Source organism: Ruditapes philippinarum, unplaced genomic scaffold (genome assembly GCF_026571515.1).
Source record: "Ruditapes philippinarum isolate M1 unplaced genomic scaffold, ASM2657151v2 ctg1963_1_1_1_1, whole genome shotgun sequence".
NCBI classification, from domain to species: Eukaryota; Metazoa; Mollusca; class Bivalvia; order Venerida; family Veneridae; genus Ruditapes; species Ruditapes philippinarum.
In genome coordinates this window covers 45,018-71,198 of record NW_026864594.1, presented here as the reverse complement: position 1 = coordinate 71,198, position 26,181 = coordinate 45,018, and the positions used below count along the sequence as shown (strand labels likewise).

General features: G+C 32.5%; 2 protein-coding genes and 1 long non-coding RNA gene across 4 annotated transcripts in view; 2 read left to right on the top strand and 1 right to left on the bottom strand.

Moving 5' to 3' along the window:
- LOC132726228 (TSC22 domain family protein 2-like) overlaps nt 1–15,324 on the top strand; it is a 92,483-nt gene extending 77,159 nt beyond the window's left edge. The window contains exons 2-3 of one of the 2 annotated variants that reach the window (XM_060711504.1): nt 433–478; nt 7,790–15,324. In XM_060711504.1, the coding sequence (XP_060567487.1) occupies nt 433–478; nt 7,790–7,981 (238 nt within the window). In that variant the 3' untranslated portion in view covers nt 7,982–15,324. The remainder of the gene's footprint in view (nt 1–432; nt 479–7,789) is intronic. The other variant, XM_060711503.1, reaches the window with a different exon arrangement.
- Nucleotides 15,325–19,617: 4,293 nt separating this feature from the next.
- Nucleotides 19,618–26,039, bottom strand: LOC132726226 (large ribosomal subunit protein eL33-like). Its single transcript, XM_060711501.1, has 5 exons — nt 25,981–26,039; nt 24,543–24,605; nt 24,048–24,200; nt 22,643–22,790; nt 19,618–19,696 (listed from the first exon to the last, which is right to left on the bottom strand). Exons 2-5 carry the CDS (start codon nt 24,590–24,592, stop codon nt 19,673–19,675), a joined length of 375 nt encoding a protein of 124 aa, XP_060567484.1. The 5' UTR covers nt 24,593–24,605; nt 25,981–26,039; the 3' UTR covers nt 19,618–19,672.
- LOC132726227 (uncharacterized) lies at nt 20,879–22,783 on the top strand. The gene is made up of 2 exons (XR_009625167.1): nt 20,879–21,030; nt 22,599–22,783. It is a non-coding gene; the product is annotated as an uncharacterized LOC132726227 (long non-coding RNA).
- Nucleotides 26,040–26,181: the final 142 nt, after the last annotated feature.

Below are 26,181 nucleotides of genomic sequence, written 5' to 3'. Positions count from 1 at the left end.
TTACTAGGACTTTATGAAAACTGTTTATAAATATTATCAGTTTCTTATCAGAAGTGGGGAAACAGGAATATGAAATTATTGTTTGATACTGAATATATCTTTCATTGCTAGGTGAAAAAAGTATTTTTAGCTAATATAAACTCTCAGAATATTGAACTTTTAAGCCAGCATAATCTGTAAAATATGAATATCTGTTTTGTATTCTAGATATTATTTGTTATTAACTGCTTTTACTGTTACACAGGGTCTAGACCAGAGATATGGCATGCATTTAACTGCTGTTTACCATACTATAAAAGTAAATTTCATTGCAGGCACTTTTGTGGAACAATTGTCTTACAGGGAAGGTCTTTAATGACTCCCTGGATAGCTATAAAAGTATTGACCAATCTGTCAGCCATGACTTAAGTGTTTCCCATTTTCTATTTTCAGTGGATCAAGTACAGTGGCTATAGATAACAAGATAGAGCAAGCCATGGTAAGTGTGCTTGATTTTATTTAAGGGAAAAAATATAATTTGATCCAAGACAGACAGGATGTGCTTGATTGCTATATTCCCAGACCTGAAGAATAAGTTCAGTTTAGATGCAAATATTTTTTAGTTTGAATGAAGGTAAAGTATATGTCAAGAGGTGAATGACTGAATTGATAGATGGTTGATAAAGGTGAGTACCTTTAAAATAGTTTGATGACGCGGAACTTGTCCCATTTAGAGATTGTTTGTTAATACAGGTAAGTATGATTTAATAAATAGTAATAAACTATGCCAGTAGATCATTGACCTAAAATGATGTAAATAAAGCCTATGAACTGTAAACTTTAGGAAAGTTACATATACTTATCACGTAAAAATTCCATAAACATATTCATAGCTTAAATGTAGATTTACAAAATATCAAGAAACAAAATAAAATGAAAAGTAAAATTTAAGGGAGGAACTTTGTGTAAAGTTGACATAATGCTTTTAATTGAGCTTTATTATCTTAAATTTGTGCAATTTAAATTGATATTAAAGGGCCATAACTCTTAAAAAATGTATAAGTTAATATTGACAGTTTGGTGATCATGGTGCAGACCATTTCTGAAGCAGCATCATACTACTCAGTCCATGGTTAATGCCTGTTTGGTTTGCTACAATGCACAGATGGATGTCATTCACCATCTATTAAAACTAGTTTAGTCCATGTATACCCCTTTATGGCTTAAGGGTTGAGGCATCAGATTTGCAGCCACCGTTTATCTCTGTGTGATTTTAAGAGGATACTTAACGCTTTTGAATTACTGGAGTCTTTGCAACTCTTAGCTCTGGCATGTGAGTAGGATGTTAAAACAAAATCATCTTTCCTGTTTCTGCGCCATATGACCTAAATTGTGTTGGTGCTCCGTAAAACCAAACAAAAAATTAACATATATATAAACTTTAAGAAGTGAATTTTCTTAACGTCAATACAAAATACATGCAATTAGTGCACAAAAGACACATCTTAAAAGTTAACAATATTTGTTAGGGGTTTGTAAGAATAACAAGGGTATAGTTAGGTAGGATCTTAGACCGAAATTGAAATTATAAATTTAGGTCATGAAGTCAGCTGAGATTAATGCAAAGAGACATTACAGATCTCTTTTGTGCATCAACAAATAAAAACATGCCAAAGTAAATATTTTAACTGAGAATAGAAGTCTTTAAATCTATCAACCTGACAGAAAACAAAGAAGAACAGTCTGGCAAAGATATCTCTTTCTATTCTACCATATCACCTGAAAATAAATGGCTCCGCTTAATAGATCTGATCCTTGTTATTTTGCTATTTTGCAACATTTTCCGAGAGCAAACAAAGTTAATTACCTGGAAAAACAGGCAGAAGCGATTGGCTCAGAATTTAATGATTTATTTATTATGTGTTTGCTATTAATTGAGTTTGGCACACCTCTGTCAGAAAGAGGCTTACGTTATTAATTAGATCCTTCTGGGAAAATCGTTACAAAACAACAAGCAAAAAATAATATGGGGTTAAAAAATGTGGTTTTCTTAGAAATTTTTTGTAATCAGCTGATGTTATTACCTGTGGAACAAACAAGCAGTTAGTGCGCTATTTTTGGTTATTTATCGTGATAGAAGGTTTGAAAAAACTGCATTAGAATTGTGGCGTTTTCTATCTAACAATCGGTTGCCAAGTTGCAAATTTTCAAGTTTCCAAAAATAAAAGAATTTAATGTAATTATGTCATTGGGCATGAGAAACCTGTTTCTTAATTACTTGAAAAATTAACAGACTGGAATTTAAAAAAATAAAATTCTAAAAAAGAAAAACAAAAACAAACCAACAAAAAATTAGCAAATAACTTTTGCGATTCAGTTATGAATTTGAAAAGAATGAACATATTCAAGTTAACCCTTATCTTGCTTGATACCTTGAGCATGCAGCAAGGCTAGCCTACACATACCAGGCTCTATACCGTTAGCTGACCATCATATGAGCCATGTCATGACAAAACCAACATAATGGGTTTGCGACCATCATGGATCCAGACCAGCCTGCGCATCCGTGCAGTCTGATCAGGATCCATGCTGTTCGCTTTCAGTTTCTCTACTTGTTATAGGGTTTGTAAGCGAACAGCATGGATCCTGATCAGATGCGCAGGCTGGTCTGGATTCATGCTGGTCGCAAACCCATTATGTTGGTTTTGTCGTGACGCGGCTCAATTATTTTTTTTATCTTGAATAATACTGGACAAAGGCAATTAAAGGGAGACAGCAGTTTAAGGTATGATATTGTAAGACTTGTACTCATAATGACCTAATGTTGGAGGTGAATAATTTTGACAACCACATCCACACAATCTTATCACATACTGAACTGGTCTGTGCTCAATATTAGCTTTTTGTTATGCAACCCCATAAAATAACAATGCACACATCTAAAAGCAAGGCAAGTCCATGCTAAAGCTACTTGCATTCAATATTCTAAACTGTTACCTGCCCGCAATAAAGTGCTTTGATCTTTCCAGCATTAAAGAAAAAAATGTAAAATAGGACAAACTAATTCTTTGGATTAAATGACACAAAAATAAACCAAAATTAAAAACTTGCACAAATTATTGTCATTAATGTCCTGAATTTGCAAGATTTATGTCGTGCCCTGGGCTGAGTTATAGCTAAAATGCACATACCATATATGGTAATCTGTTGTAAAAAAATGCAGGTGTTCATTCTTCATACTTAATCTTAATTTAAAATGTGTAAACAAAATTTTTATTGCCCGCTTGGCTACTCTAACCACAAAAACATTTATTTTAAATAGGGAAATAACCTTAAAGTTATTTATGATAATTTCAAAGCAAGGTAATGCAATTTAGATGTTCACTCAAGCAGCATAAATGATTGCCAGTGCTTTTTTGTCCTTAAAAGGTAAATGTTCACTTATCAAAGTAAATAGGTTTTACATGTGAATGTGAAAAATATCCAGCGTGGGTGTTTCATTTGGGGCACATTAGATTTGTTAGATTTATATTAGAAGCTGGGAATTGCTGACAGAAAGTGGACATAGTAAATGGGTGGTATGAAAAGGTTGACACAGTTTTATGGTAATGGCCAAGTTGTGGGTGTGAGATATTATGTAGTGTCATACATAGACAGGGCATTTTCTAGTCATGATCAATAAAAAATGGTAACCTTGGTCTGTTCATTATGGAGCTATTGTTTTAAGAGTGAACACTCTTCATTTGTCTTATTTCTAGGTAACTGATTTATATGACAATAGTTTATCTTGTCTGAAATCTATAATGTTCCATATCCATTTTACTTCAGATGTGCAGCTTGGCCAATGCAAAGTGTAACAAGAAAAATAATGTGATAATATCTGTCATGTGTTGCAGTTACATGAGCACTTGCCAATTGAGTGGTAATGAGGCTTGTGAAAGGGTTGATACTTAATTTTTTTAAAGTTATTTCCCTTTTACAATTTGATTTTTTTGTAATCGGTTCATTTCTTAGAACTATCATTCAGACTTGTAACATTTTTTCATTATCAAAATTTGAATGCATTTTAAAGGGCATAATTATAACCCATTGTGGACTTTTTTCTGTGATTTTTCTTTGAAAATGTTAACATATTCAAAATATTTTTTTCACTGTAAGGGCAGATAAGTCTACCAAACACTTCCAGAATAATGCCCCTTTTCTGCTTAGCATAGGGGATGGTGCTGTCCACAAACGGATATTGTTGTCATTTTGAATGTACAATACATGTACCTGTAAATAGATATCCTCTGTTTGGTGCATGGTCAATAACTTGAGGGTGAAATTTAAGTCCTATACTTCACCTGTCAAGGTTACAGATATACCATCATTTCAGTATTTAGAAAGTTATGTTTAAATTTACAATATAGATAAAGTGTTAAAATGTACACTCATGTTGGTTTTAAGACAAGCTATTTTTGTTTATTTAACAGTCTAATATCGGCTGACCTTTACTGTGGTCACATGATAAACGAGAGTGTCTTTCACAATGACAAGGTCAGGAAACAATGCTGTATGTTCCAATTATAAGTACAGCTCAAGATTTATATTCTTATCTTTGATGGTCATTTATAAACTGATGATAAATGTTTCTGTACTTCTGTATATTCTAAAACGTAAGAGATTTAAATGTCAGCAGGGCTATGGATTAAAGTTTTAAAAAGTTGACTATGGTTTGAGATGCAGAGTATTTTATGAATTGCAACATGCAGAAATGACCTTTGACCTATGCTTTGGCCACACTTGGTTTTTCTTGTTGTGTGTACGTAAGTCCATTAAAAACTTAAAACTTACAGTTAAAGTAATTGTATCTGTCTGTTCATATCCCTTCCCCTCCCCCACAAACATTTAAAACTGTTTGAAATATGTAAATAAGATAAAAGGAAACGTATTGTGATCTGCAAATAAGATAAATGTATGTGCATTTACATACATGTGAACTCTCCCACTTTTAGCGAGAAACTCCCACTTTCTGCAGCCATATTTTCAAACATATTTCTTAAAATAAGGGGTATTTTCACAAATTAAAGAAATCTCCCTCTTTTTTGATGTCAGAACTTTCTTCTTTGTTTATAATCTCCCTCATTTTGAAGAAAATCTCCAACTTGATCATCGAAAAAAAGTTTGCATGTATGCATTTAGAACACCTGTATTGTTAAGTGTAAACATCCTGATTTACATGTTTGTTTAAAGATGACTTAAGGCAGATCTGTTTATGTCATAGATGCACCCCTTTGTAAAGCAAACATTGTGGTTTTAGATTGAACAGGAACTTAACTTGTAGGTGTTGTGGATAGAGTGATTTTACATATTTGTGGTTTGAAAAATCAGCTGATAAATTTTCAGCAGTTACTATCAATTCTATAAATAGCAATTTTAGTCATTGTTGTAGATTTAAATAAGAACTTCCTTTGAATTTGCATAGATTAGGGCAGGGCGTCAACACGTAATCTTACTGATTTTTTTTTATCAAGCCTTAGTTTTTTCCTTGTGTGCTATTGACAAGAAATAGTTAAAGGCATGCATACTAATTAAAGTTATTTTAGGCTAAAGAGGAATGATTTATTTAAGGTTAAGCTGTCAAACACAAAGGAAAATGTGTCTTTAATAGGATTGCGTTATGAAGGTTGACCTATAAACATCCGTCAAGCGAGTGTATTTTCTGCAACACAAATTTTATTCAGTCGTAAAGCCTGCTGTTGTGACGTTAGGAGAAAAACTAAAACAGCTAATAGTTTGGTTCTCTTTTTGTTATAACTCATTTGTTAATGACACGAGAAACTTGTTATAGAAACTTCTTTCCCTCCTTCTGTCAGAATCCAGGACCAAAAAAATATTTTTGAAACACATTAGATACTAATACACCTACACTTTTAAGGTCATGTGTCAGACATTATTGTATACGAGCTTGGACACTGTTATATAGGTCAAGGTTATTAATAAACTCCCACTTCGGTGGATGTCAAAATCATTGCTTGCTGGACCACATACCATCACAATCAGGTCAGCTGGAAGACTGACCTTTATTAATCATATTTCAAATATCAACCAACGTGAAACTGGCTAACTAAGGCCAGACTTTTATGTATAAAACCATTAGCATTAATAAACCTCATATTAAATCTCTGTTAAGTAAGCACAGTAGTCCTAAACTGCAGGGAAGACGGCGTTGATACTTGAAAAGTGTCAAATTTACATTCAAAATATTTCTTATTTTGTGTTGCTTTATTCGCGACATATTCATCAGAAAATTGTATGTTTTGTACCATAGAAAGCTTATCTTGCAATCTTCATTTACAAGTTATTTTGCAATCATACTCAATGTAGCCTGCTGTTGTTCTAATTTCTATTTTCCAATATTAGTTCAAAACACAAACAAACAAACAGACTCAGCAACCATCAAGCAAAATTTTCCATTGAGGGAAATCTCACATGTTATTGATTTATCAAAGCCTTCTAGGTCTATTTCGCTTTAAAACGGAAATTTTCTAGAAAGCTGACAATATAAACTTCGTCATAAAATCTGTAAAATTATTTTTAACAACTGCAAGTAAATATTGACAATAATCATATTGAAAAAATGCTTTAATAGTGGGAGTACTGTGCTTTAAGTGATATATTGATTAATCTGTAAAAGCTTGCAAAACAAGTCCTTTTAGAGTTATTGACCACTGGCAAAAACATGAATGTGTTGTGTGTATTTTCAAGGATGTGGCAGTAAAGTAGGCCATGTTAAACATTGGGCGGTATAATGAACTGTGAATCACCTCTGGTCGGTATGATTGTGTATATATATAAAGTGTATTGGTTGCCGATACAAAAGTTCATTTAACGCTCTTCAGTGGTAGTGAACACACACACAACTGAAATAGAAGAGAAAATATTTTTGGAAAATTAAAGCAAATAGGAAGTTGTTGTTCTAGGAATAGAAATATTTATAGCATAGATAGTTAAAATTAAATGAAAATAATGGCTGATATATTGAGATTGGCTCCTCAGTTTAAAGCTGTCGGAATCGATCAGTTTCTCATTCAAAGGATTGAGCAGAAATTAAGGGACGATCATTATCTGGTAAGAGCTTGAAATAAAAATTTAATTATTTTCTTGTTGATTAGTTTATAGTCATTATTTCGCAAGGTCAGAGGCTCCTAAATTTTGGTAAGGTGTTCTTTTCTGCAATTGTATATATTCTTTTGTTATTGGATTTCGCAATACAGGTTTTCACAATACAGGTATACATATCCACAATAAAGAATAGCAAATATTAAGCACCTGGAGTGACAATTACTTTAATCAGTTTATCTTGGGTTTGTACATAATGGAAATGAAATTGACTTTAAATTTGTATAATTCTTATAAAATTAAAATTGTAACTTTTGTAACTATTAATTTATTTAAAGATGAAATCAACAGAAAATAGAAGAAATAATTACTGTTAACTGCTGTGTATAATATATCTCCTCTATAGGAGACATTTATGATTTATATTTATTGTAAATCAAATATTAAAAAAGAATAAATATCTGATTATTATGTGGCAAGATAACAAATGTTAAAGTACATGATAACATCATCATTTTAATATTCAGCATATCATTGACACTTCCCAGGAAATGAAATTGATCTTGTTTCAAGTTTAAGACATATTTGATTTGCACTGAAGAAAATAATTTGCCGTCTCCATGCAATTTTCTACCATTTTAAGGAATGTTGTTATTTTGTACCAATAAAGCTAGTTGTTTTAATGATTTATTTACTTTTCTACCTTCAGGATCTGGTGAAGAGTCATCTGATGTTTGCTGTAAGAGAAGAAGTTGAGGTGTTGAAGGAGCAGATCGCCGAGCTTATCGAGAGAAACAATCAACTCGAGTACGAGAACGGTATCCTGCGCGCTGCTGCGAGTCCGGAAACGTTAGCTAAACTGGCACAACCTCGACAACCATTACCATCATCATCATCATGAAGGGACGGCAAGATGTATTTATACACATCGCTTACACTCTATACTCAGTGCTCACAACACTGGATTTAAGGGAGGTAACTTCATAATGATAAAATAAGAATGTGAAAGTTACCTGCCTTGGAAATGGTAAGGGAAGAATGGTCTCCCTTTTGTTCAGTATTCCAACTGTGAACAGTCCATGAAAAAAAGGGGGAGCAATGAAGAATGATAAGACCGATGACGTGTTCTCTCAATGAATTCCTGTTTGCAGATGTTATGTATGCAAATATGAGAACGATTCAACGTTTATTCAACGTTTTAAGAGATGTCAAATATGGTCTAAAGGAAGTTAGTTCAGTGACTAAGGATGGAAACAAACCAGCTTAATGAGTAAGACTATGACAGGATATAACATAAAATAGAAATATTGATGGGTATGAAATAAAGGAAAAGAATAAAAAGACAGTAAAGAACAATAAATGGAACTGACCTAGTAGGACTATGGAAACCTGTACAAAACATTAATAGTTCCATACTGACTGGGATGTTTGTGTGGAAGATCCAGTGATAGACTCTACTCCTTATACAAAATAAAGCCCCAACCCTACCCTGCCATTCTTGCTTTTAAACTAGCCATATATCACCATTTAAGTGCTTTATATGAAAGAAATCGTGCTGAAAAAAAACCAACTGTAGCCTATCAAATTTTATCAATCTTTTCCTCATTCTATTTCTAAGATTTCTTATTTTTCACATGTCTACTTTTAATCTTGCACATCCATGTTTGGATTTGTAATTATGTACAGAATCATTTCTCTATTTCTTTCCACTACTTACGAAGACTTTCTCTTCCATACATTTGTAAATTAGTCTGGAGTTATTGACTTGAGATGTTTTTGAATTTTAGCTTTTTTATCAGAAACGCTGACAAGTGGCTGTGTCGGCTACTGTACAGCAGTCATATCTTAAAGTCACCTTAGTGCAGTAAAAGGTAACACCTTATATAATTCAATAGGAGTTAACCTGTTACTGCAATAAGGTGACAATTTGTTTAATCATAAAGATCAATTTTTGTAATATGAACTATTTTACATGCATGTCCATGTCATACCGGCATTATACTATATAAACAAAAACAAAAAACATTCATGATTATTACACATTTAAAAAATGAAATAAGGGTTTCACGCTACTTTACCATAACTCCATGAGTAAAGTGTTGTGTTGTGATTAACCCTTACCAATATCATATATGTAATATAATCATAAATATCTTGGTGTTAAAATATGTTCTCTGTTTCTGAATTGAAAAGAAAAAGAAGAAAAAACTGTTGTTTTGTTTCCTGTTCTTTTTTTTTTATTGCGATCTTTAAATCACTATTTGGAGAGAGGAAACTGAAATCTGTATGTTTTAAAGCAATGAAAACATTATGAGATTATTGACAGCGTATGTCAAACAGTGATATCATAAAGAGTTATTTGTGATAACTACAATAATCCTTGCATTAAAAGATCTCTTTATTAATGAGTTCAGGGCAGTCTGTTGGTGGAGGTGGTCATATAGTGCAGGTTTACACAAACTTAAATGTTTGAGGCTTGGGTTGAAATGATTTCAAAGAGTTATTTTTTCATGACAGTTATGTTAATCTTTTGAATGGAAACCCTGAGTTGTTTAAAACCATGGATAAAAAAGGTGGTTAGTCAAATGACGACAAATGACCTGTGGTCAGAGGTGGTCTTTTAATGCAGGGTTTACTGTATCTAGTATTTAGGGTTGAAAACTAAAGCCTTCACCTTAATATCAGATAACAGGTGGCACATTAGTTGTTCTATCACACAGGTGACTTGATGATATGAACTCTTATCATCTGCTGACCACATACTGGACAGGGGGCAAATATTACTGAGATGATTTAGATCAGCCTTTCAAAAGACTTGTCAAGATGGATCAACTTAATACTTCATATAACATGTCCAAAGCCCTTGTTTAAATCATGATTATTTGTTACTCATTTTGATGAGGAGGAAATAAATGTTTTATGATAATATTAATGCATTCAATTTATATCAAAATTTTAATGTAAATGAAAAATTTAGAACAACCGTAAAATGTTCAAGTTAAAAATAGGACTTCCTTCAACAAATTGTATATCTATTTATAGAATAATGACTCGTGTGTTTATATATGCAGTTAAGAGGAATACCGCCTTTCCAAGTGCTTTGTTTCATTTTAAAGTTGCGGTTTTTTATTTCGTGGTTTAAAGGTTTTCCGCCCACAACATTTTGTGTTGTCATGTGACTTGGTTTACCATCAAACCAAGACGACCTTAAGTCATTGATCAAGATGATGAAAATGCATTTTTAAAACCAGTTTCAGGGTTATACATCAGAAGTTATTCATGTGTAATTATTGAGTTTTTTGAAATACATAATCAAAAGAAAACAAAACATGTCTTAAACGAGTAAAATCTAGATTTTTGTGGTGAAGGCTTTAGTTTTTACAATATGTAATTTGTAAATGTGTACAAGGGCATAAAGTTCATGTTAAAATATAAAGAATGTCATGATTTTATGTTATGTTAATTGAAAACTGTGTAATAAAGTTTTGAATGTTCTATGTGTAATAAATTTGAGATATTAACGAGGATCCGAGTATTTGTTATATTAAAAAAATACGTAGAGAGATGTTACGAAATGTCGTCAAATTTACGAGCAGTGAAACACGAAATTTTTCACAGGAAATGCATTATAGATACAGCTGATGAATAATTAATGAGTTACTTGCAAACATTTTCTGTGACCTAGTTTTAAAATTTTGTTTACGAAATTTGCAAACATTTTGTAAAAATTCATCAAGCGTGAAATAACTTAAGATAACAGTAAAGGCTGATGGAAAAATACTGTTCCAATTTCGCCAAGTGTTGATTAGTTTTCATAATATTCGCTTAACAGAGTTTAACGAAATGTTTGTAGAAAGTAGTAACGGAGAGTCGGGGAGAAGCTTAGACCTTTCCATAGACCCTGAAATATAATGAAGTCTTGGTCATATACATCTTTACGGTCTTTCTATTGAAATAGTTAAAAAGAAATAGTTATTGATGGATAAAACTGACTGATGGAAAAACTTGATAAATGATCGACTCAAATCGCACATGCATTTATTCTTTCTTGATAGGTATTCAATTTCTGTAACTGATTTTATCGATTCAGTGAGGAAATATCCGAGAACTTTCAAGATATGATTTATATATAAATAAAAAGGTTTGACAAATTTGTATTCAACCTGAATGATGACTAAGATTTTTGTTCAGTATGAACACATGTTTATTTTTATTCGAACAGTGACAATTCACCTGTCTGTCATACAAACCGATTCTGTTTTAAGTTTAATTTATTCAACCAGGACAGTTTCAATATCCGTTTTTTTCAAACTGACATGGTTACAAATAAGAATGTTTTTCTTTATTTGACAACCAATTTCTCTATATCATTTATAGTTCAAGGGAGAGAACTGAGATAGTGCTATTCTTAAAAATTCTTTCACAATGTTCTTTAACTTGTTAATCTTTATATTGTGTATAGATCTATATCATTTTTTACATGAAGACAGATTATAAATATTTTGTGAAAAATTCAATACAAGAATATCTGTTTCAAAATTATTATAGGGATTTCTAGGGGGCTATAAGATAAAAATTGTTGTCATAAGGTAAAAACATTTAAGATATGGCTTAAAAAAATGTCAAATACAGTCTAATCAGACTGTTTACTGTTGGCCTAGTCCATTTTAGTATTTCAATTCTGAAAAACCTCGAACTAAAAATGGATAATTCCGAATCCAGAAAAGGACACGTTCATTGTACAAATTTATCAAGGTTAGATTTGAGTGAAAATTATAGAGCTGCCTAAAAGTAAAATTAGTTTAATTGTGCTAAATATGTCCTGAATTAAATGGAGCATCTGTGGCCATCCTCTCAAAAAGGTAGCAATAATTTTAAAGAAAAAACAAATGGATTAGAATTTGTATGCAGCAAAATATTCAAATGTTACTTTTTCAATCTCAACAAAGGTTTTCCTCGATATTTTAACGAAAACAGAATTTTAATGTCATTTGTATTATACTATAAAAAGGAAATCATTTTATTGGCCAGTTGTTTTTTGGGGTTTTTTTCTGTGTATTTGTATATTTTAAGATGTTACCATTCTGGCATTTTATTATTGTTCATGTAAGCCCAGGGCATTAAGATATGAAAAGAATAAACAAAATTTGTATGATTAAATTGTGTATAGTTTTATTTGATTTTAGTTTGCGGAAATGATTTTGATTAATTGAAAGCAATTAGAGTCGCGTCACGACAAACCAAACATAGGTCGTTTGCGACCAGCATGGATCCAGACCAGCCTGCGCATCCACGCAGTCTGATCAGGATCCATGCTGTTCGCTATCAGTTTCTCTACTTGTAATAGGGTTGGTAAGCAAACAGCATGGATCCTGATCAGACTGCGCGGATGCGCAGGCTGGTCTGGATCCATGCTGGTCGCAAACGCACTATGTTGGTTTTGTCGTGACGCGGCTCATTTGATAGTTCAGCACACCATTTTTTTTTGCTGTTAACTCAGATTATCATGCAGTTAACTGGGATAACTGTGCTGTAAACTTAGGTTGTCTTCCTGTTAACTCTATGATCCTGCTGTTAACTCAAGTTTGTGCTGTTAACTCAAGTGATCTTGCAGATCTACTTACACCTATGTATTGCTGAACTGTTGATTAATTAAACATGAAGTATGAATTTTATCATACAAAAAGAATCGTGTGAAAGTAATGTCTTGTTCACATTTTATAAATAATTCCAATATGTACATATCAGCTCATTATGAATAATGATAGAAAGATTGTGTATATTGTGAGATGATAAATTAGCTAACAAGTATGTCAAATACAGTATGACTACAAGATTTCATATAATATTACAGTTCAATGCAAAACTTTATCAGCAATTTATTAGAGCGATGTCAATTAAGAACTGGAATCACAAGGTCAATGCAAAACTGGCAATCTAAGAGTAGGCAATACAAAAGTATTAATATTCAAAAGAAGTCAGTGCAAATCTGGCAGCTACTAACCGTTTCAAAACTGTCAATTGAGTGTCGAAATTAAAGAGGTCAATACATAACTGGTAGTATTAAAAAGGTCAATACATAACTAGCAATATTAAAGAGGTCAATGCATAACAGTTACTGGCAAAATTTAAGAGGTCATTACATAACTAGGTCAATAGAATTCTTGGCAGTATCTGTCGTAATTTTCATTATATGAAGGTGTGTAACATTTGACCTTTTGATTAAACAAATTTATTACATTATCAAATTTATATTTGATGAAAAATTCAGTATTTTTTATGCTTTTTTTTTTAGATTTTACATTAAATATTTTACCCTCATAATTGGTAACAATTTTTTTCTTTCAGATTCTTTTGCACTTATTGATCTATTTCAATTGAAAAGTAAGTTAATGATATTAAATAAAATAACTGTAAATTGGTTTTCTAATAAGGAAATTTATGTCAAATTTATTTTTTGAAGAAAATGTTCTATTTTGTGAAATTTTGTATGACTTTACTGTAGAATAAATGTAAGAAAAATTGCTAAGTGGCCAGTGTGTATACATGTACATTGTATATAGAATTTGAACAGAACAAATGTGACAAAATAGTCTGTACATATGTAAATATATAATTACAAAGAAAATACATAATACTATTTTTTTTTTCTGTTGTTCTTAAAGATTTGTTGGAGTCAAACTTGTTACTTTTAATCCTGTTGTGAGGATTCAAATATTTCTGATGAACTTTATTTCTGAGACATTTGAAGCATTGCGGAACCCTTTGTTGCATTTTTCTCTGCTTCCTGAACCCACCTGTGTGTGATGCTGACCCAGATTCTACAGCTATTAACAATGATATGCCCCATGCTTTTCTACTTTTTGTTGTTGTGCGAAGTTCATGCTTTTCATATTTAATCAGCCATTTTTTAACATAAATTGTTTATTCTGTCTTACTAAAGACTGCAAAATAATTTACTTTGGTCTTCCAAAAGACTGCAAAAAAATGTAAATTGCATCTTACAAAAGATTGCAAAATTGTGTATTCTGCATTAAAAAAGACAGCAAATTTGTTAATTTGGTGAAAAGACTGCATTAAAAAAAATTTAACTCATTCTCAAAGTAAGACAAATAACAATTTGAATAAAATACAATGTCTGAGTGAAAAGTGCAGACTATGATCAGAAATCATGCTTGTCTTGGTCTGCACTGGCTGGGCTGGTAAATTTAATCGCCACCCAGAAGTCTAAGGGTTGAGATGAACATCATAATTAATTTTACTTTCTAATTATTTATTTTACTTTTAGTATTATCAAATTTCTGCATTACTTTTCAAGCATATATTTAATAGTAAATGTTTCGTTTTTCAAAATTAGTTCTTGCTTATTGGCTTTACTATTATATTTTAGTGTTGTAAACAGGTGTTTTGTTAATATTTCATTTTCTTAAAACAGATTTTTTAAAAAAAGAAGCTAAAATTAGCAAAAAATTAAAAAATGTAATAACATCTGAGCCGCGTCACGACAAAACCAGCATAATGGGTTTGCGACCAGCATGGATCCTGATCAGACTGCACGGATGCGCTGGCTGGTCTGGATCCATGCTGGTCGCAAACCCATTATGTTGGTTTCGTTGTGACTGTGCTCATATATTTATACTCTATGAGTAAGATTTTTTTGTAAATGTGTTCTTGTTAAAGTTAATTAAGCTTTTGTTGAAAACGTGTAATGTGATATTTAAGAGAAATAGCAGTAATTTGTTACAATTAATATAATTATATGCATCTTTTTTTTTCCTATGAAAATAATCTTAGAATTATTTTATTAAGAGCAGAACACTTAGATGATTGTATTTTTTTTTTCTTCTTTTTTTTTTTACATAAGATTGAACAAAGCAGAAAAGGTGGGCCATCATCAAATTAATTGATTTACTTCAAATGGTTTTGTACATGTATATGTTTGCACTCACGAATTAAGTATATTACATTGTAATAAGTATTTGTAAGAACAAGATGAAATTCCTATTATACATTATTTGTCAGTATATTTATATATCTGGTCATTGTGGATTTTAATCAAGTGTTTGTTTATTGTATAACAAAAGATAATTATGTGAAGAAAAAAATAAATGGTTATAAAATGTTTGAAAAAAAAAAAGATAAAACTATAGCCTATTGGGTAAAAGGTTTTAAAGACCTATCTATTTAAAAAAAGGAATGCATGTTTCAAGTCTTGAAGAATTAAAATCAGAATTCCTCATGTAACCTGGTGTTTGTTGTTTCTTTCATATATCCCCCGATATTGCTTTCTTTATTACCTTGTGAATGTCTGAAAGTTTCATCAGTTTTATGAAGATAATTTGCCATTTCTAAGCTGTTTAAATGAGTATCAAAAAATTTAAACCATAGTGAAATGTTTCGTCATTTTTAGCTTGACTTTTGCACAAAAAAAAATCAAGTTATATGCTAATCAGGATGCTATTATTTTACTTTTTAGCTCACCTGTCACTTTGTGACAGGGTGAGCTTTTGTGATCGCTTTTCGTCCGGCGTCCGTCCGTCCGTCCGTCGTCCGTCCGTCGTCCGTCCGTCCGTAAACTTTTGCTTTAAATGACATCTCCTCATAAACCACTGAGCCAATTTCATCCAAACTTCACAAGAATGTTCCTTTGGTGGTCACCTTTAAAAATTGTTCAAAGAATTTAATTCCATGCAGAACTCTGGTTGCCATGGCAACCAAAAGAAAAAACTTTAAATATCTTCTTTTAAAAAACCATAACAGCTAGAGCTTAGATATTTGGCATGAAACATCTTCTAGTGAGTGTCTACCAAGTTTGTTCAAATAAAAGCCCTGGGGTCAAAATTGGCCCCGCCCGGGGGGGTCATTGATTTTCCCTATATGCATATAGTAAAAACTTAAAAAATCTTCTTTTAAAGAACTGTAAGAGCTAGAGCTTAGATATTTGGCATGAAACATCTTCTAGTGAATGTCTACCAAGTTTGTTCAAATAAAAGCCCTGGGGTCAAAATTGGCCCCGCCCCAGGGGGTCATTGATTTTCCCTATATGCATATAGTAAAAACTTAAAAATCTTCTTTTAAAGAACACAAAGAGCTAGAGCTAAGATATTAAGCATGAAACATCTTCTAGTGAGTGTCTAGCAAGTTTGTTCAAATTAAAGCCCTGGGGTCAAAATTGGCCCCGCCCTGGGGGTCATTGATTTTCCCTATATGCCTATAGTAAAAACTTAAAAAATCTTCTTTTAAAGAACCATAAGAGCTAGAGCTTAGATATTTGGCATGAAACATCTTCTAGTGAATGTCTACCAAGTTTGTTCAAATAAAAGCCCTGGGGTCAAAATTGACCCCGCCCCAGGGGGTCATAGATTTTCCCTATATGCATATAGTAAAAACTTAAAAAATCTTCTTTTAAAGAAACCAAAGAGCTAGAGCTAAGATATTTAGCATGAAACATCTTCTAATGAGTGTCTACCAAGTTTGTTCAAATAAAAGCCCTGGGGTCAAAATTGGCCCCGCCCCAGGGGGTCATTGATTTTCCCTATATGCATATAGTAAAAACTTAAAAAATCTTCTTTTAAAGAACTCAAAGAGCTAGAGCTAAGATATTTAGCATGAAACATGTTCTAATGGGTGTCTACCAAGTATGTTCAAATAAAAGCCCTGGGGTCAAAACTGGCCCCGCCCGGGGGGGGGGGGTCATTGATTTTTCTTATATGTGTATAGCAAAAACTTAAAAATCTTCTTTGGAAAAACCCAAATAGCTAGAGTTTAGATATTAAGCATGAAACATCTTTAAGTAAATATCTACAAAGTTAGTTAAAATAAACGCCTGGGGGTCAAAACTGGCCCTGCCCCAGGGGTGTCATTGTTTTTAACTATATGTGTATAGTAAAACTTTAAAAATCTTCTTTTAAAAAAGCCAATGAGCTAGAACTTAGATGTTTAGCATGAAACATCTTCTTATGGGTGTCTACCAAGTCTGTTCAAATAAACAAATAAAAGCCCTTGGGTAAAAATTGGCCCGGGGGTGGGGGGCCTATATACAGGTGAGCGACCTCAGGGCCATCATGGCCCTCTTGTTAATGGATTGTCATCATACTTGGACACATCAAAACTTTGGACAAGACCTTCAAGCAGACGACACTGAACTTGATCTTGACTGATAAATGACCTTAACCTTCAAGGTCAGATAGATTTTTACAACTTTGTTATTTTTGAATGTGCCGTCTTCAAACTCGGACACAACAATCCTTTAGACTAAATTAATTATGACCTTCACCCATTAATGACCTGAACCTTAAGGGTCAAATAAATTAATGGTTTAATTGGCTATGATATTAATTTACATGTATATAAATATATTGAGGGGGGTCCAGTTGCTGTGCATTACACAGCGTCTTATTATTGTGAACATTTGTGCCAAATAATTTCATAATTGTTTCAAAATCCCTTGATGAAAAGACAAGTTATGGACTGGGCACAAAGTGTGACAGACGGACATAGTTGATGTTACAGGGTTATTATTTTAATCTTTGAACCCCATACCTTTTTCCCCACAAGTAAAGTGTGCATGGATTGAGCATGGATATTCATCCTATAATGTCACTGGAGTTCATATGGAGCCCATCAGTACCAGTACCTGCAACTGACCTGTATCAACTTATCAAACCTTTTTTGAAAGTGCATAAAGGGAAAATAAATATACAAAATGACTGTTGAAGTTATTTCCATAATAGGGGTGTATATAGTTATAAAGCAGCTTTCCATGCAAATAGATTAAACCTTGTACTAATTTCTTAAATGTATAAAGGGAAATAACTGGGGGAAATAAGTAAATACATATGTTAAGTACGAGTAGCATAAAGATGAAAGGGAGCTTACTGTAGAAAATACACGTAGAAACCTATGTTATGTGATTTCCCAAATTGGCCTGATATTAGTGAGTAATTGTGTATCATATAAAGCCATTGGTACCAGTAGAACATTTCTTGTATCCAACTAAATCTGATTTCTTTTTGAAGTTAAACATTGCAGCCTAATTTAAATAAACAAGGCGTCTTCTACTCAATTCAATCTTTGTTGTTAATTTTCTGGTTACACCAACACTGTGAACTCTGGTCATAAAGCGCTTCTCCATCTTTACTGCTGTAAGAAGACTTCAAGCAATATTATAGGCACAAGTCGTCATCCAAGTTGAACCACTGACCTTCTGTAAGCTAGCTAAATAGCTTTCCTCCTATGAAATAATGAGGGTAACCAACAGTACCTTTGGACAAGTAATCTTTAATCACAATTGTCAGTTGTGTTAAGAAAATGTGGTCTTAAAACAAATGTTCAGCAATCTATATACCTCATGCCCTTACCACTACCAGTTCTCCACATCAAGACTTGTGGAGAAAGCCTGCAGTGTTAAATATACAGTACTTTTATCATACAAGCAATCCTGCAGTGGAGATTAATAATATCTGTCATATTTTGCGGTTCGGATCGGAATAATCGTCCCGAGGTGACCCGCAAGCCTCGTTACCGCCCATGGGCGGGTGACCGAGGGACGGATATTCCGATCCGAACCGCAAACATATGTCAGATATTTTTTCTTGCATATTCTACCATATTCCATTATATTTTAAATTCTTTATCTTTATTTTCAATGAAAATTTATATCATTACAACCATAACTACTTTCATTCAACAGCGTATGAATTACAAAATCATTCATAACGGTAAAATGACGTCATCTTTATCGTGCCATTGTACAGCACGCGACTCATCTGGAACCCCCCATGCCAGATGAAATTTCCAGCATGGGTAAAACTAACGGAAACGCCAGTCTGATATGCAAGAAAAAGTTTTTATTAAACGTTTCAACAGCTATTCAAGTTTTGTGAATTCAAGTCACTTCAAGTATTAAATATGTTCTTTTAAGGCAATGGATTTATCCAATGTTTAGTTTTATGCAAATTGGCAAACTGGCTCTTCAATATACTGGTGTCTATTTTGGTTTTAAGTTGCACCAACGTAACAGGTCATATGGTGCCTTTCCAGCTTTACTGGTGGAGGAAGACCTAATTGGCCCTTTTGTGCATTATTTCAGGCACATGAATAGAACCACCAACGTAACAACTTCAATAAGCTAGCTTATAAGGTTTTTGACATTAAAGAATTCGAAGACACTGGCACGTTTTGAACCTACAGCAGTGATAGGCAAGTGGTCAACAATTCAGTTGATATTGCCCATATACTCTCAGTGTTAGAAATTAGGATTTGAATCCACTAGGCTTGTCGGACTACCAGAATGGAATATTCACTAGCCCAAAAGAAATTTCGCTAGCACGAGAATCATTTGTTAAAAACATTTGTTTATATTGCCTCTGAAAATACAGTAGCCTGGTCGGGCTTGTTGCAGTGAAAAGTTGGTAGCCCGAGGAGAAATTTAGTAGTCAGGGGCTATAGGACTACTGCTAATTTCGAACACTGTACTCTCTACAAGTCATGAAAATGACAGACACAAACCTTAACAAAGATAATGAAAACAAAAACTTGTTTTTTTTTTCGGTATTTTTGTATTTTTTTCTTTTTACACAGCATTTACAATCTAGATCCTTGATGGGTACAGCATCTGAAAATAAATGAGAAATCATTGTTAGATAAATCCAATTTTTTTCAATATATTACTAAACTTAATCTGTAGGATATGTCACAAATTATGTAAAGAAAATGAATTATTTCTGATAATTAAATAGCATCAGAAATAACAGAAAATATTGAATTCAAGATTATATCATATTCATTAATTTCTTCTGAATGAATCACTTACAAATAGATATATACATGCTTTTAAAATATCACACTTTCTCTATGTTACATTGTAACATAACATTACAGCAATTATAACATTACATTACAGCAAAACAATTAAGTCCAGATTTTTTCTCCAGTCTTCAAAATAATACCTTACTTTCAAAAATACAGTAGATTGACATGTAGTCATTTAGTAGGACCTCGAATTGTAAATAATCAAATCCACATGTTAGTGATTAATCGATCATAAATGGTGGATCTTTAATAATAATCTCCAATTAATCACATTCTTTCAGTCTTAGAAAACTTTCTGAAATGCATGTAATGATAAAAGCATCTGTGCATATTGAAAACACATGTTCAATGAACTCTTTAGGGGTTTTGGGGGAAAACTGCAAGACTTTTAAGAAAATTTTGATTTGGAAAAGACATTTTATAGGCCCCTATTTCACAATGTGAAAAATCACTGCTTTTCCTTTGAACTGCTCATGGTTTGTTAAAAAATTCTGATATAAATTCAACATGAGCTTTGCTGATGCACATCAATAAATGACCAATGACTTAAAGGTATCAAGTCATTACAGTAAATGACACGGATTTCTCATTGAATATTAAGGAAAATATACATATTTTTTCTAATTCAGTTATTCACAAATTGAACTAACTCTATGTCATATGTATCAACAAAAAGCTTATGTTAAAAATTTACTTGTTAATGATAAATTCAAATCTGCCTTGCCAGGCCATAAAACCGAGTTAAAATGAAATACTTCATTAATCTGAACATTACACACACAGTTATATGTGACCCATACATATCTTTCAAAAAGCAAATGCATGTAATTTCACAAAAAGGGGCATAAATCTCATAAATGTGTTGATAGTGGAGAAAATTACATGTAACTTGTGTTCTGATATTTAAAACACTCTGACATATCAAATGTTAACAAAAGTATTTAAATTTTTGAAGAGTGATCCTGCATATACTGAAGCTAACAACAATTCAATAACCTTTCTGTTGCAAAAAAAGGGGCCAAACTCAATCAATAATGAGTTGTTTTACAGAGAAAATCAAATCTGACAAAGGCACAATCATTATAAAACCAGACTATTTCATACCATAAGACTTCATGATGACATGTCTTTAGGTGTGTAACAAGAGCTGTCGGTAGGACAGCAACGCTCGACTATTCTTAGTGCTTGATAGTAAAAAAAGCCTTGATTAAAAGGTAAAATTTTCTCAGTAAAGAAAAAGGCAATTTTTTTCTCTTTAAATCCATATTACAGTTATAGGCCTTGGAGAGAGTCCTATTATGCTCTCAAAGAAGAGTATAAAATTTCAACATGTTTCAAAGCCTTATGTCAATGAACTTTGAAAATATTTGAGATATTACAAAAACTTTAACGTAAATTCTATGTCGAAAAAGGGGCATAATTCTGTCAAAATGCTTGATAGAGTTACCTCCTCCTGTTTACAGGTTGAGGTCATGATGGTCAACAAGTACATTGCAAACTTTCAAAGCCATATGTCAATGGACTTGAAAATATTTGAGGTATTACAAAACTGTTTAAATACATAAATTCTAAGTCGAAAAAGGGGCATAATTCTGTCAAAATGCTCGATAGAGTTACCTCCTCCTGTCTACAGGTTTGGGTCATGATGGTGAACAAGTGTGCAAAGTTTCAAAGTCATATGTCAATGGACTTTGAAAATACTTGAGGTATTACAAAAACTTTAACACAAGAGCTGTCGGTAGGACAGCAACGCTCGACTATTCTTAGTGCTTGATAGTAAAAAAAATGCTTGATACAGTTACCTCCTCCTGTTTACAGGTTGGGGTCATGATGGTGAACAAGTGTGCAAAGTTTCAAAGCCATATATCAATGGACTTTGAAAATATTTGAACTATTACAAAAACTTTAACGTAAATTCTAAGTCGAAAAAGGGGCATAATTCTGTCAAAATGTTTGATACAGTTACCTCCTCCTGTTTACAGGTTGGGGTCATGATGTTGAACAACTGTGCAAGGTTTCAAAGCCATATGTCAATGGACTTTGAAAATATTTGAACTATTACAAAAACTTTAACGTAAATTCTAAGTCGAAAAAGGGGCATAATTCTGTCAAAATGCTTGATAGAGTTACCTCCTCTTGTCTACAGGTTGGGGTCATGATGGTGAACAAGTGTGCAATGTTTCAAAGCCATATGTCAATGGACTTTGAAAATATTTGAACTATTACAAAAACTTTAACGTAAATTCTAAGTTGAAAAAGGGGCATAATTCTGTCAAAATGCTTGATAGAGTTACCTCCTCTTGTCTACAGGTTGGGGTCATGATGGTGAACAAGTGTGCAAAGTTTCAAAGCCATATGTCAATGGACTTTGAAAATATTTGAACTATTACAAAAACTTTAACGTAAATTCTAAGTCGAAAAAGGGGCATAATTCTGTCAAAATGCTTGATAGAGTTACCTCCTCCTGTCTACAGGTTGGGGTCATGATGGTGAACAAGTGTGCAAAGTTTCAAAGCCATATGTCTATGGACTTTGAAAATATTTGAACTATTACAAAAACTTTAACATAAGTGGTGACGCCGACGCTCGGGTGACTGCAATAGCTCTACTTATTCTTATCGAATAGTCGAGCTAATAAGTGGTTACGCCGACGCCGACGCTCGGGTGACTGCAATAGCTCTACTTATTCTTATCGAATAGTCGAGCTAAAAATTACAGTTACAAAAACAACCACACTTAAATAACTTACAACTCGAATTCTTTTGCCCATAGCTGAACCTGGTAGATTTTTCTTGAACTTTGCTCTAACAGCACCACTGCTACCATGTGATCTGGTGATCTTACCCCAGATTACACGTAGTCTGCTAGCTTCCTTGTGACCTGGACATGCTGTCTTACTGAATAACAAAATTATTTAATATGACATATGCATACAAACAATATTGTTCAATATCAAACAACATGATAAATGATAATAATTCAGTTAATTTTATAGCTATATCTTTCACCCAGAGTTACAAAAATTTTAGTTGAATTTTGAAAAGAACGAGTCCAAAACACCTTTTGCAAGAAATATGTTTGTAAATTTCTTTTTGAGCAAATGACACTGCGCATGCACAATATCATAGATGAATAGAATAGTTAAAAATCTTTATATAAAAGTACATTTTATTCTGTTTACATATTTTATGTGTGTTAAATAGAAGCCATTCTATGTTACAACTCTTAAGAATATAACTTCAGTATATGGAAACAGTATAATTGTACCGATGTAAATTTTGTGAAAATATTTCATTAGATATAGCTTATGATCTTTAAACACTCAAATATCAGTTACATGCGGCTAAAAAAGTACATCACTATCACTAGATAAGAGCTGTCAATAGGACAGCATGCTTTACCATTCTCAGTGCTTAATAGTAAAACAAGAGCCTGGATAATAATGTTACATTTCAAAACTTCTAAGAGCCATAATTCTGTCAATATCAATGTTAGTGTAATGAACCTTGGATAGTGATCTCCTATTATGCTCTTTAATAAGTGTGAAATGTTTCAAATTTTGAAATACCATCTTGCACACAAAAACTTAACTAAACTGTGACACCAAGACGAGTGCAATAGCTCTCCCTCATACAATCGATCTTTGATTGCTCAAGCTAAATAATTTGAGCTTTAAACTTTCAGTTTCTGTATGTATTTGCTTTATATAGAGCTGTCATCGATATCGACAATATCGATGTATCGTTGATATTTTTTTGTCGATCAATAATCGATACACATTTTAAAAAATCGATACTTTTGACTTATAAATTAAATGTCTAGAAATTATACAATTCACCTAAAATATATGCAGAAACAATTATTTATATCTAATTTTATGCTTTTGTTATATAGTGGAATTATTTCATAGCAATGGTGACAAAAAATATTGTCTGGAAAAAATCATGCAGTGGACAAGACACTGTACAGAACATGTTTTTGACTGAAATCATTGAAACAGGTATGAAAGTGAATGACAGACAAGTGAGTATAGGATATTATCGATATATCGTTGATTTTTGTTACTTGATATCGATATATCGTTGATATGCTTTGCACTGAATCAATGACAGCTCTAGCTTTATATCAGATTTTATTAATGGACAACTGCCTACTTTTTTGCCTTGAAAACGTATGCACATCTTTTGCCAAGGTAGAATTCAGTTTCAGCTTTCTTGTTTACACCATCAATTCTTAGAAGAGCTGTATGTTCATACTGATTACGCAACCCCCTTTTGTATCCTGTGAATACAGCTTTGCAGTACAATCTGAAATAAAGCATAGATGATACAAAACTTAATCATTAATTCAATTTCTGTTATATGTTTTCCAGTAAAAAAGCTAAGACAACTTTTCACTTACAGAGTTGATAACTTAGTCTTCCAGGCTACTCCACAAACTTTCTTTATAAATAAGAAATCTGAATGGAACAACTGACTTTGTATGGCAGTTAAATAAGATACCTTAAAGAAAGAAATTTCACCTTTCTGGTTGAATTTACTATCATCAATAAGAGGAGCAAATCAACCCACTTTTTGTAACAGTGTTAACTATTAAAATTTTCTGAAACCTTTTTACAATTAGCTGTGCAAATGACAATAAATACAAACCTGCCCGACTTCTTTGGGGGATTTGCTTCTGGTGCCTTTGTTTCAGCCATTGTGTGGCTTCACCTGAAATGAAAATTCAATTTTTAGTATGGAACACAATACTGCTTTGTGAAACATAAAACACTGCAAGATTAAAGAAATCAGAGCAGTGATTATATTTAATAAAAATATCATATATACTGTCAACAAAAACTTTTAACATTTTAAGTTTAAATACAAATTGGGCATCCACCCTAATCATAATACTTGTTTAAAAACATTGTCCAGGCAAATAAAAAGAATCCAATTCACTAGCAAGTCTTTATAAAGTAAAATTTGCAGATTGACTTCAAACCAATACCAGATTGAGAAAAGATCCTGGCTTTAGATTGTCATCTTTCTTTGCTATACACAGTCTGGGTTCAAGCTTAGTCCTATAACATAAGACGTTTCCGTTAGTACTACGTACTCCAACGTCTTATCGACTTCTTCATAAGTTCCTTTAGCAAAATGCGCTCACATGCATGCAGGTAATATGGCCGAATGTATATAGCGGTGAAAGTGGTATAATATGTATTGGATTGGATTTATTTACATTCAAAGGAGAGTCATTTATTTTTTTGCTGCACATTGATGCAAAAATGTTTCAATTTACAGTCTGCATATCTTTTGACTCAAAATATTGTTTTTGTAGTAAATTATGATAGTTAATATTATAGCGCTTCAAAATCGCTGCGCGTTTAGCTAAAGGAACTTATGAAGAAGTCGATAAGACGTTGGAGTACGTAGTACTAACGGAAACGTCTTATGTAAAAGGACTAGGTTCAAGCTCACTAATTGCAATGTAGAATATCTGAGCTCTTCTCATATATCATTGATACATCAATAATCAAGGTTTAGATTGGGTTTAATTACTACATTAGATACCGAAGATACACATTTCATATTTAAATTTTAGAGTCTCCAATCTCTACTTGGGGCTTTAATTCCAGCAGAAAGTGAACCAAATGTAAGACTGTAAGAGGCCTGTCCCACTCATGTTAAAAGTTACTAAAAAATGACGAGCAAAAACGATCAGCGTTTGACAGTGACAGTCCAGTGTCTGCTCATTATTGACAAAAAATATATATATTTATCAAGCAGATTTCTAGCACCTTCACTACGTGTCCACCAGGAGTGTAGGACTAAATGTAAGATGGAAAGTTCTCTTAAAAAGTGTTTGGTATTATAAAAAGGACAAACACCAGTGAATGACCAAACCAGTAACTCTAACAAACTATCTAGGGTATCGAGTTAAAACGAATGATTTTCACAGGATGACAACTGTTGCACTAAAAATAACAACAAGTGATGCAGGAACATAGTTTAGCTTTTCATTATTGTCGGTTTCAGGTAAGATCCGTTGATAAATAGAATGGATTTATCGGATATAAAGGCGAAAACAAATTTAACAACATACTTAGAAAGTATATAACCGGAAAAGGAAGTGCTGAGACTATATTGATTCATTTTAAGCAATATTACCCTTTGATTAATCGAGTTTCCTTTTCATTTCCCAAAATTTGCTTTATTTTGAATTATTTTCACAAGAAATTGTTATTTGAATCATTAAATTGAAATTTTTATAACTCTAGAAGAATCCAACAATTAATTATGTGTT

What these genes read in the sequence shown, in the direction of transcription:
- LOC132726226 (XM_060711501.1), bottom strand. Translation starts at nt 24,592, where the DNA reads ATGGCTGAAACAAAGGCACCAGAAGCAAATCCCCCAAAGAAGTCGGGC. An exon ending in CCCCCAAAGAAGTCGGGCAG is followed by an intron (nt 24,201 to 24,542) that starts GTTTGTATTTAT and finishes GCTTTATTTCAG; the next exon opens with ATTGTACTGCAAAGCTGTAT. An exon ending in TACGTTTTCAAGGCAAAAAA is followed by an intron (nt 22,791 to 24,047) that starts GTAGGCAGTTGT and finishes TTTGTTATTCAG; the next exon opens with TAAGACAGCATGTCCAGGTC.